The sequence below is a fragment of the Urocitellus parryii genome, chromosome 8 (assembly GCF_045843805.1).
Source record: "Urocitellus parryii isolate mUroPar1 chromosome 8, mUroPar1.hap1, whole genome shotgun sequence".
NCBI classification, from domain to species: domain Eukaryota; kingdom Metazoa; phylum Chordata; class Mammalia; order Rodentia; family Sciuridae; genus Urocitellus; species Urocitellus parryii.
This window is the reverse complement of record NC_135538.1, coordinates 149,314,087-149,326,558: the sequence shown is the minus strand read 5'-3', so window position 1 is coordinate 149,326,558 and position 12,472 is coordinate 149,314,087. Positions and strand designations below refer to the sequence as shown.

The window sequence follows — 12,472 nt, the reverse complement described above, 5'->3', positions numbered from 1 at the left end:
CATTTCCCCTCCCAGGACGGAAAGCCTTCTAATAAAGGGTCACATGTAAGGAAGGCTCTCAGGAAGGACAAAATCTCAAAAATGTTGGGCGCAAAAATTACTCTGATAAAAGCTGTTACTATTGACAGATTTCCGTCTTTTGCACAAAGATGAGGTGGCTAACACAAGTAAGGCTGTATAGGCAGACACACCTGTGCCCAGTGTCAGCTCAAGCATGCACTAGCTGGGTGAAGTGGCACAGTCCACTGTCTTCTCCAATCTCCATCTCACTCTAAAACTGAGGTACCTCATGCCAGTTATGTCAGCCGATTCCTGCAATAACACAGTAATGCCCAACACACGCTGCCTTACAACCAAATCAATGCCCCTCCTAGGAATGTATACAAAAATCCTGTCCCCACTGAGAACTGCTCTGCCCAAGATAAGCATAACATGCCTTGAGCTTCTCAATTAGTTGCATTCTAGGAGCTGGAGTCTACTGCTTTCTCACTTTCCACAAAATTAACTTATCACTGTATTTTATCATAAAGGTAAACTCAACATATTAGTGTGAGACTGGGCATGGTGGCACACACCTATAATCCCAGCAGCTCAGGAGGCTGAGGCAGGAGTATCGCAAGTTCAAAGCCAGCCTCAACAACAGCAAGGCACTAAGTAACTTGGGGAGACCCTGGCTAAATAAAATTCAAAATAGGGCTGGGGATGTGGCTCAGTGGTCGAGTGACCCCAGTACTCAAAAAAAAAAAAGTACTGGGGAGTACTCAAAAAAAAGGTTAGTCTGAAATGTCAAGGTTGCCAACTCTGACATAAGGAGGCAAAAATCTGTCACTTTTTAAAAAAACTACATACACTCCTACTTTATGTGCAACAAGCATGATTTCTCTAAACACAAAAGGGTGGCTCTAACATCCTTCAAATTCTCATGACTAGTGTGGTTCTTGGATGTTTTTCTTGTGCAAACTTTTCCATACAGATATCCCATTGACCTCAGTTAAAAAAATTTAATGATACTTCAAGTTAAATGGTCTGAACTAAAGAACATGCTATATTAATCACTCAATTTTAGTAAGTTCTATACCCAAAAAACTAATGTTTACTTTATGAAGAGAATTTTTCCTTAATTCAAAAACATAAGATGCTACACTCTCACTTGACATCATTGCAAAGTATTCAGAAGATACAGGTCATAAAAATGCCTTTAAGACAGTAGATCCTGCTACCATACTATACAATGGAAAAATAATTATGAGCCCGAGATTTACTAAAATAATTTCTAGATTTGACATGGAACCTGAGGCTTTTCCTTTGCCAAAAACCAAATAAACTTGCCTGCTGAAATCCACGGCTAGTTCATTTCACATCTCTACACCTCCTAGACCTGTAACATGTGACAGGTTCAGAAAACATTTACTGAATGAACGAACTATACGCAACTTGTACAAAGAAACTATCAAGAATTTTAACAGCCAGCAATTTAAAATAATTGTTTTCTTGAATGAAGGGATTCCAAAATGAACAATTCTGACTTAGCTAAGCTTATTCACAAATATTTCATATGCATTGCACACGTTATTCTCTTGTTTATGAGCTAGGGCCTCAGTGTCCTTGAGATGGACTCCCCCCCTCCCCACTAACCAAATACGCGTACTATCATTCACAGCAGGTAACTAAAAAGTACACCTAACACAGCTGTATCTACCACAGCCATATCCAAAAGAGTGATCCCTGAAGTACTCACCTTGGAAGACTGAGCCTTTATTTCACTACTGGGTTAGAAACTGGTGACAAATTCTTTAAAGTAACGTTGTTCAACACATCACGTACCTCACTCAGATCTGGCCTCTGTCCCGACTATTGCTAACACTAAATATACTCTCAAAATATGAAATTTGCCACCAATGACCACACCAAAAATAATCTGCCAGCATCTCCAAAGGAAAAATTCAAAAGCAATAACCAAAGCATTACTGGGAAAACAGTAGCACCTATAAAAGTAGTTTACTTGAAAAACACATTCCTGGAATGTGTGCATTCACAGCATACCTCTTAAAAAAGCAATATTATCTGCAGGGGAAGTTTTACTACTTCATGATTCTAATTTAATCATGTTTCCATGCATCCACGATATCCTGAGTTTTAGGGACTAATATCATTTCTCCTCTAAGTTTCATTCTTTGAGATGACAGGTAAGCAAGCACTGTTTTCTAATACTTAATCCAAAAGTTATGAACCAGCTTTTTCTTCAAAACCAAAAAGTTTGAAAATAACAGCCAACTTCCCTGAGCCTTTATAAAGTTTTACTATGAATTCTTCTCAACTCACAGTAAAAGCAACTTCAAGTAACTACCCACACAGCTGTTCCTTGCAAAATAGTACAAACATCTATAACTGGCAATTCAGAGCTAACTTTGATTTAATTTTCTGTGTACTGTTTTCAATAATCTCTGTATACGTTACACATAATCTACATTTTGTACCTATTTATATCAATTACACATTTGCTATTTTAGGTCCATATTTTAACAAACACAAATTATTAATTTCTATAAACTCCTACTACTCCATAATAATGAAACCACATAGACATAGGTAATCCAGAACTCATTTATCTAAATAGCAGATCTATAGAGAGCTGCGGTGGAGCTCAATGCCTAGAATCGGCAAGTTCGAGTTCAATTCTAAGTTCCAATACAAAAAAATAAGATTTCATTCCAAGTGCCTGACAGAAGCAATCTGGTTTGTATTTCCTAGGCCTCGGGCACCTGGACCAGTGGAGGAAGCAGTCCTGCATTCTGTTACACATCAGCCACCTCAGAAGGAAAGACGGACTGTGAGCGTCTGCAGCAGCCACAGTCAACAGTATGATTATCACAAACAAGTGTAGATAATGCAGGTATGTAAGAGTAACATACTCATCAGCAAAAAAGAAAATTTTATATTCAAACAATTTTTTAAATATTCCCAAATAAGAAATCAAAGTTATGTGTGCAAAGCAAAGCTTAACATTCTTAAACCTATAAGGACTGCTCTTTTATACCGAAGACAGCCATCATCAGACCAAACAAATGGACTAAATTTAAATCAAAATATATTAAGTCAACATGTGATATCTTTTTAATGTTTTAGGAAATTATCTTAAAGGCTATTTTCTTAATAATCAAACCATACCATTGAAATGTGTTAAGGCATGCTCAGAGTAAGAACTACTAATGAATAAAAAATAATATTTTTTTTGTTTTTGTTTTTTGGGGTTTTGTTTGGCAGTAATGGGGATTGAACCCAGCCCCCAGCCAGGCACACTCTACCACTGACCTACATCCCCAGATCTTTTTATTTTGTCCTAATCACAAGGAATCAGACAAACTCAGAACAGTCTACTAAATAATAGGTCAGTTTCTTTAGAAGCGTCAAGGTAATGAAAGAGGAAAAAGAAAAATGGAGGAACTGTCACAGATTCAAAGGACCAAGGAGACATGACAATAATGTAAGATGGGACCTGAACCCTGGAACAGAAAAAGTAGTTAAAGGAAAAACTGGGAAGACTCTAAAAGGCTGTGCAGTTTAGAGAAGAGTACTGCACGAGTGTTAATGTCCTAGTTTATTAATTACGTAACAGTTATGTAAGGTGGCAACACTAAGAGAAGGTGGGTGAAGGGCACACAGAAGCTCTCTGCAGCTTGCTACTTCTCACGTTCTAAACTTATTTTAAAATATATCCATTTATTTTGAAGTAACTTTAAAGATCCTTAGTTTTCTAGGTATAGTAGCTATCATTATTTTGCCTTAAAATCATTACGTTATGCTAAATACTTGTCAATTGCTGCAACCAGACTCTTTGAAACCTGTAACTGAGACTTTTAATACATTACAGAACACATTACCTGTAATTTTATAGCCATAAGCAGCTAGCTGTCCAGCCATATATTCTCCATCTGAATTATTATGTGAGCAACCCCATGTTCGTATCCAAATTTTCTGTATGCCTGGAATAGTGCTGTTTTAAAAAAATAAATAAGCAGTCTCATTAAGTGTTTTTAAAAAAGAGGCAGTGGATGATTTCAGAGCATATTACACAAAAAAGCAAACTACAATTAATTCACTGGCTGTTCATTAAATGCACCAATTAAAAACCTGTTACAAGACGACTATTCAAGATAAACCAACCACAAAAGTTCAAGAATCTCTATGTTAAAAAAAGTTTAAAAAAAAAAAATTCAGACAAAAACACTTTAATATCTTTTAGATGTTGATGGACCTTTTATTTTATTCATGTATTTATATGTGGTGCTAAGAGTCGAACCCAGGGCCTCACACATGCTAGGCAAGCACTCTACCACTGAGCCACAACCCCAGTCCCCCTGAACTGTATTTTTTTTTAATCATGATTTTTTAGTTGTAGGTGGACATAATACCTTCATTTTATTTTTATGTGGTGCTGAAGACTGAACCTAGTGGCTCACGCATGCTAGGCGAGTGCTCTACCTGAGCCACAACCCCAGCCCCCTGAATTGTGCTTTTAAATCCTGCTACTGACCATACTACCATTAATTTAACTTCAAAAAAATGCACAGAAACTGAATCTAGCAGTAATAGCAAATGAAATATCAAATATATCTTTTCAGACTCCTTCATATTAGCTACAATCATTATCTATTTTAAAATGAACAATTTAATCAAAATTAAAAACTGTCACCCTACACCATTATTAAAAGTATTCCATCTAGGTGTGATGGCACACACCCATAATCCCCAGCGTCTTGGAGGCTGAAGAGTACAGGTTCAAGGCCAGCCTGAACAATTTAAGAAAACCCCGTCTCAAAATTAAGAATAAAAAGGGACAGGGTAGAATGCAGCTCAGTGGTAGAATGCCCCAGGTTCAATCCCCCATAGTGCAGTTTTTAAAAAGTACTCCATCTATAAAAATAGAGTTTAAAATATAATATTTTTAGGAAGGGAAAAAAGTTTCGTTACTTTAATAATTTCAGGTAAAAAGAAACTACCTTAAGGATGTATTCAGAACAAATATTATAAACTTCAGTCATAAAATAAGCAATTTTTAAATTTATAAATTCTAAAAGCTTAATGTTCCAGACAAAAATAATCAACTATATTAAAACTCTCTCAACAATATGCTGAACAATTGTAGAGCTCCTTTAAACCTTACAATTTGGCAATCCTTCTTGGCAATGTTGCCTTAGAATCTTACTGACCACGGTCCCACCGTAACAGTGGAAATGGTAATAACTCTGTGCCCAATGCCTTAAGCTGGTCTGTAAGTATTCACTACCAAAGATCCAAAACACCTCATAAGAAATACAAATCTCAATAAAAATTCTAATTTAGAAGTACCACAGAATTACATACCAATTGCAGTGAAAGAAGTTTCTATTCTGGGCCCTGCCTTCCAAGAACATCCAACTGCACATCCTTTTCTTTAACCAATCACCTTGCCTTGCCAAATTCAAAGCCACTGAAATAGGGGGTGGGGGAACTCATGTTTCCTACCACAAGTCCAAAAAGCCCAAAAAAGAAACCCTATGCAGATCACACAGACTAGTCCTGCCAGCATCTTGCCAGAAATTAAGCTGCACACGTTTCCAGGAAAGCTTACCTGTCACTTGGCGGACTGTTCTCCTCTTCTGGGAACATCTGGGTATTGCGCCTTCGCACTTTCGGAACCACCTGCCTTCTTGAAGAATGTCTGTCTTGTGGCTTTGAATCTTCCTGGGACACAATGTCTTCTATGTCATCCAGCAGGGTATCACAGGATGCAGAAGGCATCTTTTCTATCACATAAAGTCAAATAGCACAAGCTTATGAAATCTGCTTAACACGACACCACCTATTACAAATTTTCAGCAAACTAATCAAGCCTGTTAAGTCCACTTCAAGTTTAGAGAAAATGCAGGGGATAAACACAAGGAGACGATCAGAAGTCACACCGATAATGGGACATCCCAAGATTCAACAGAACTATTTCCTCAACAAAGCGACTCCATGGAGAAAAAAGTAAGGAGGAGATCTTCAAGATTAAAGGAAAGGAGCCAGGCATAGTGCCAAGTGTCCATAATCCCAGCAGCTCAGGAGGCTGAGGCAGGAAGATCACAAAGAGCTCAAAGTCAGCCTCAACAAAATCGAGGTGCCACGCAACTCAGCGAGACTGTCTCTAAATAAAACAATATAGAGCTGGGGATGCGGCTCAGTGGTCCAGTGCTTGGTACCACCTCCCCCACCCCACCCCACCCAAAAAAAAAAAAAAAGATAAAAGGAGATTTAAAAGATTTTAAAGCTCAAGACCTCCACCAGCTTAGGAAGGCTGCCATCGTTGACAATAGCTACCATGGCCTCCAGGGCTTGGAAAAACTCAGTGGCCTTCAGGCCAAGCCTCAGCAGCTTCATGTTGTGTCCCTAGGGGTTGCCACTCTCTATGGCGACTGTGGCTAAGTCAAGATAGGCACATGCAGATGTCTACGGAAATTATGACTGCATGAAAGACTGAGGCGATGAGGAAGGCCGCTGTCTTTCAAGATGAAGAAAGATCTTTAAATATAAAAAATTTCTTTGAATTGAGTTCCACGGAAGTTTCTCACTGACCTGTGTCAGCTAAGAAATCATTCCTCTAATTTTGTTAAAAAAAAGGTCTAACAACTATTGCAACTCATGTTCTTATTTTATCCAATTATAATAAACTTTGGGAAATAGTTAAAAAATCAGAACATGAGCTAGATATTAGATGAGGATATTATTATAAATTATTGTCCTTATGTTCAAAACCAGTTTTTCTTTATAGTTGGACTTTATTTTACTTATTTTTATGCGGTGCTGAGGATCGAACCTAGGGCCTTGCACATGCTAGGTGAGTGCTCTACCGCTGAGCCACAACCCCAGCCCTCAAAAACTATTTTTATTGATACATATTGAACACTTCAAGGTGAAATATCGGGTTTATAATTTATTTTAAAACACCTCAGGAGGCAGCTAGGGTCGTGGCTCAGTGGTAGAGCACTTGCTTAGCAAGCAGAGGCACCAGGTTCAACCCCCAGAATCATGTAAAATTGTATTGTATTGTGTCCATCTACAACTATATAATATATATATGTCCACCTCAGATTTTCTTCAGGGGGGTAAAAAAAAAAAAAACAGATTAGCCAGGGGCATTGGCATATGCCTGTAATTTCAGCAGGAGGCTGAGGAAGGAGGATCACAAGTTCAAAGCCAGCCCCAGAAGCTTAGTGAGACCCTAAGCAACTTGGTAAGGCCTTGTGTCAAACAGAATAAAGGGCTGGGGATGTGGCTCAAGTGGTTAAGTGCCCCTGGTACCAAAAAAAATAAAACGTTAAAAACATTTGTAACTCTTAAAATTAGAAAATAGGTAAGTTTCTTCTGTTAAATGTTATTTTACTTTTTATACCTTTATTTCACTTATTTATTCTTCTGTGGCGCTGAGGATGAAACCCAGGGCCTCACACATGCTAGGCAATCACTTTGCCACAAAACTACACCTGCAGCCCAACAACAGCTATTTGGTATTCATTAGCTCATGATACCTGATATAATGAATACCAAATTCTTCAGAATTAAAGATGTGGACACAGCTTCCAGGTAGACACACATTCCTCACACAAAGCACAACTTTGGAATCATACGTCAAAGAAAACATGAGACTTTGAAAGGAGAAAGAAGGCACACTGGCTAGGGAGCTCAGAACCCAGGAAAAGGTCAGCAAGTTCTTTGGGTTCTTTTGCCTCCTATATCCAAACTTGAGCTGAAGCAGCCAGCAGTCCAGGATGCCCACAGGTGCAGACAAGCAGGTCCAACAAGTCGGCCTCTCATCAGGAACAGAAGAGGGGAAGCTTGGATCATCGCCGCTCTCCCCCAGCCTCAGCTACACGCACTGTAGTCCCACCCGCAGGCAGTCATAGGGTCAAGTGGGGAGCCCGACTTCCCCCCTACACGATGCCCTGACATGCCCCACGAGAGTACAGTCACAGAAGGCCAGGCAGGGACCCCAACTTCGGAACCAACCAACAACGAGGCCCACAGTTGTCAGTGTAGACCAGACTGGAATGCGAGTCTGGAGCCCTTCACAGGGTCAGCGCAGCAGACAGCCCAGGAGGCACACGCAGCACTAGCCTCCCTCTATGGGGAGCAGGTGGAAGCGGAGGGGGCTAATCTGCCCACAGAAGACAAGGGCTCCCACGTGGGATGTGTCCACGCCTACCCACCGCCTGCTGACCTGTTCTCAGCCGTGTCACTGAACGAGCATCCAGAGCCTGTGTTCTCAGGCGCCTCAAGCCTTTCTGAAGGTCCCTTCTCTTCACTCCAGATTCCCATCTTTCCATTCATATCACTCAACTAAGTGGCTTCCAGCCAGGCTCATTTTGTGCCCTTTGTAAAGAGTTCTTTACCACAAATTATGTGCTGTCCATCAGACAAACGAGTGTTTGAAACTCATCTAGTTTTATTGTAAGAAATAACCCAAATGTCCACCGTTAGGCCTGGATGTAATTAACATACATAATCCATGGTCAAAGTAGGACTGTCAATCCCAGCCCTCTCCTTCCCTAGAGCAAGACAAAGCACAGGACCCAAGCCCCACTCCGCCAGTCACCTGTCTCCTTGGCCACAGTGATCGGCTCAGGCTTGGTCATGACAAGCCCAGCCAACCAGAAAGGACTGCAAGGTCTTCTGAGCCACAGCTGGTAGAGATGGCTTCTCTACTCCTTCAAGTGGCTAACCTGGAAGGATGTCAACTTTGGGATCCCAGAGGCCATCTTGCCTGCCACGAGGAGGAAGCCTGGAGAAGGAACAAAGCCTAATAGGAGGCAGGGAGAGAAACAGCCCTACTGAGGCCATTTGAGCACCTGGACCCAATCAGTGCTTGAACCCTGGTGCAGCCCACTTCTGCCCACCACGTGAGCCACTAAATTCCCTGGGGCTTAAATTAGTTTGAGTTGGGCTTCCTGGTCTTGCAAACAAGAGCCCAGGTACAGCCCAGGTAAAGTGAAATGAACCAAGTTTCAGGCTTTTTTGTTTAATATTTTTTAGTTGAAGATGGACACAATACCTTTATCTTTATGTGGTGCTAAGGATCAAACCCAGTGCCTCATGCGCGCTAGGGGAGCGCTCTTCTCTTGAGCCATAATCCTAGTCACCAGTTAGTCTTTACCAAGTTACTCTTGAAGTCACTCTGGGAAAAAAGTCTTCAGCGGAATTTGGGAAATTCTGCTTCCTTTTATATGCACTGTGTACTGATTAACAACTGTGAAGAGCTGCAGTGAGGAAACTTTAAACTCATTATCTTAGGAATTTTCTAGGATTTCCTTTCTTACAGATCTCCTTAGACTGAAAGATGGCACTGAAACTGCAGGCCCGACTGGCACAGCCCGTCCACGCCCTGCCCCTGCACAGACGGTGCCTCCTGCCTTTACTGGGACCCGGTCTGTTCACCCCAGCACTCCCCCTTCCAACCACTACTCCTGAAGGCAATCCTTCCACTCTCTAGGCCAGCCCGGACTCCAGCGTGCTCCCTCTCCCCATCACTGATGGCCTCCATGGAATCTAGCGATGCACACTGTTTCTACTACCTCTCTCATTGAGAAGACAATAAATCCCTCCCATGGACCCACTCCTCCTCTCAGCTCGCCTTTAAAGAGAAGCTCCCTGTATTTACTGTCTCCAATTTCCCCCTCCCATTCTCACGGACTCACACCCACCACTACACCACTAGGCCCTCAGGAAACCCTCCAATGACACAGACCCTGACCAACACTCAGCCGTCTGATGAGACGCCATTTGTGGCATCTGCAATACCGACCACTCTCACCTCAAGGCGCTCTTCTCCACGGCCCCAGGATGCCCTTGCCTCATCTCCTCCTCCAGGGCCAGCCTCCAGGGGCTGCTGGCTCAGTCCTCCTCTCCCCCGGGACGCCCATGGCTCCCTGACAGGAGCGCTTCTCTGTTTACAGGCACTCCCGGGTGATCTCATCCCGTCCTGTGGCCTTGAAAGACCCACTGTGTGCTTACATAACAGCCCGCTCTTCCCACTCAGATGTCCGACTGCCTGCTGGACATCCCTGCCTGAGTGTCCATCAGCCATTTCAAAGTTCAACAGTCAGCAAAGAAAAAAAAAAGTTCAACAGTCAGCCAGGACTTCGGCTCTCCAGGCTTCCCCCACCCCGACGGCCCCACCTCCTCATACCTCACCCCAAATCCAACCCACCAGCAAAATCCTATTGGTGTTACCTTTAACATCTACTCAGAATCCACCTGTGAGCACAGCCCTGTCAGTCACTCCTGCCTGGAGGGCTCTTCCCCCACAGCCGAGTCCGCTCACCCCAGCCCCTCACGTACAGCGAGGCCTTTGCAAGCCACCCTCGCCAACTTCCCATCCCTCCCCATCTTTTTTTTAACCACATACTTCATCACCTGCTTACGTGCTTTTGCTGCCTCTTTGTTCTAGAATATTTACTCGTGGGGGTAAGGGCTTTTGCATGCTTTGTTCACAGCTTTATCTCAGGAGCAGGCAACTATATCCAGCACCAGGTTCTAAATATTTTAGTGTAGACAGTTTTTTAAGATATGGAGCTGGCTACCTCCCTCTTCCACCTCCCACTATTTCAAGTTTGGGGGGAGGTACTGGAGATGGAACCCAGGGGCACCTCCCAAGCCCTTTTTGTAATCTAGAGACAGCCTCTTTCCAAATTGCTAGGTGCCTCCTTAATCTGCTGAGGCTGGCTTTGAACACATAATCCTCCCGCCTCAGCCTCCCAAGTTGCTGGGAGAACAGTCGTGAGCCACCACGCCAGGCTTGGGTATTCTGAGTTAGCCAAACTCGTCCGACTCCAAGGCCTTCACACGTGTCCTCCCTCCCCTGGACATTCAGCCCCCGGGCCCTGCCTGGCTCGCTGCCCGCTCCTCTATCGCCGATTCCTCCTCGGCCTCACACTCCCACCCCCGCTTGTTGCGCCCTGCTTCCTCACGGCACGCACTCACACCTTCCACAGGCCTCGTGTCTCGTTACAGCTCACGTTCCATAGACACAGGTGTCGCCTCTTTTCCACTCTCCCCAACACCTGAGGACGCTGAGCACACAGCAGCGTGTCACAGTCATTACCTGACTACCAAGCTTGCTTAAATAGAGGGCAAGGTCATGCCTTTCAGCGTTTCTGAGAATTACTGAAGGACTACGAATAACCAAATGACAAATTAAAAGCAATACTTTTGTAAAAAGTACACAATGTTTACATCCATACACAACTGTGTACAGATCCACCGAAGGGAAACAGAATGGAAAGAGGGGTGGAAGGAGTCTACTGTAGGAGACACCACGCCATTACAGACTTAAGGAAGCAGGGAGTATTGCTAAGCTCCTTACGTTATAGAACTGGAGTCCAGAGTGGAGCTAAAATTAGAAGGCAGGCTTCCTCGCAATACCATGCTCTTCCCCTATGGCTCGGCCTCACTGGCAAAGAGCAATGCAAGAATCTAATGTATCACCAAGGGGCAACACGTGCCAGAAAATGGGAAAAGGCAAAACAGGCGATTCACTTAAATACAAACAGCGGGACACATGGGTAGACACCTGTAGTTCCCCAAAACTCGGGTAGTTGAGGCAGGAGGATTGCAAGTTCCAAGCCGGCCTAGGCAACTTGGTAAGACCCCATCTCAAAATATAAGAGGGGCCAAGGATATAGCTCAGGAGTAGGAAGCCTCAGACCAGGTTCCCAGATCACAAGAAAAAAAAAAACAGCTAGTAAAAATGGGAAAGTATGTACAACTGAACTAAAAGCTGATTGTTTCAATACTTGCTATTTTTCTCCACTTCACAGATTACACTGACAAAAGGCCTTTACCTGAAAACATGTATAAAATGGGTTTCAAAGGGACTGCAGGGCAACTCACCAATCCATCTGAAAGTTTGAAACTTGTATATCCTTTGACCCAGCAATTCTATTTCTAGAAATTCCCTCTAGCTGGGGACAAAGGAGATGACTATAACGTGACGTAGAGGTTCCTAAACCTGGCTGCATATCATGACACATACTCACGGTGATGAATGAGATTGTGTAAGTGGAAGTTCTTACCTCAAACAAACTGATAGAAGGAATTAAGCCCTCAAGAAAAATTTTAATAAGTAACAAAAATGAAAGTTTGGGTATAAAAGGAAAGGAAGACAACATTCAAATAAGGCAACAGAATCATACGAAATTTTTCTCAAAGGCAGAGGCAATCAAGTCTGATAAAGGGAATAGAGTCAGTGAGTGAAAAGGAGAAATACTGACAACAGACACTATCCTAGAACAGCGTTCACTTACCTGGGAGAGCCTTCAGGACATCACACACCCAGGCTCCCGTCTGACTCAGAATCTCCAAGAAGAGAAGCACAAGAACTTAAAAGCCGCCCAGGTAAGGCTGGGGGTGGAGCTCAGCGGCCACTTAGGCCCGGGATGAATTCCCAGCACGTGGAAAA

The 12,472-nt window shown here is 42.9% G+C and overlaps 1 protein-coding gene across 4 annotated transcripts in view; it reads right to left on the bottom strand.

Moving 5' to 3' along the window:
* Positions 1-12,472, bottom strand: part of Cdkal1 (CDKAL1 threonylcarbamoyladenosine tRNA methylthiotransferase) — a 594,700-nt gene that overhangs the window by 562,700 nt on the left and 19,528 nt on the right. For 3 of the 4 annotated variants that reach the window (XM_077801468.1, XM_077801469.1, XM_077801470.1), the window contains exons 3-4: positions 5,612-5,786; positions 3,882-3,994 (exon numbers count right to left, since the gene is read on the bottom strand). In XM_077801468.1, coding sequence (XP_077657594.1) covers positions 3,882-3,994; positions 5,612-5,786 — 288 coding nt within the window. Of the gene's footprint in view, positions 1-3,881; positions 3,995-5,611; positions 5,787-8,611; positions 8,633-12,472 lie in introns of those variants that run through there. The other variant, XM_077801467.1, reaches the window with a different exon arrangement.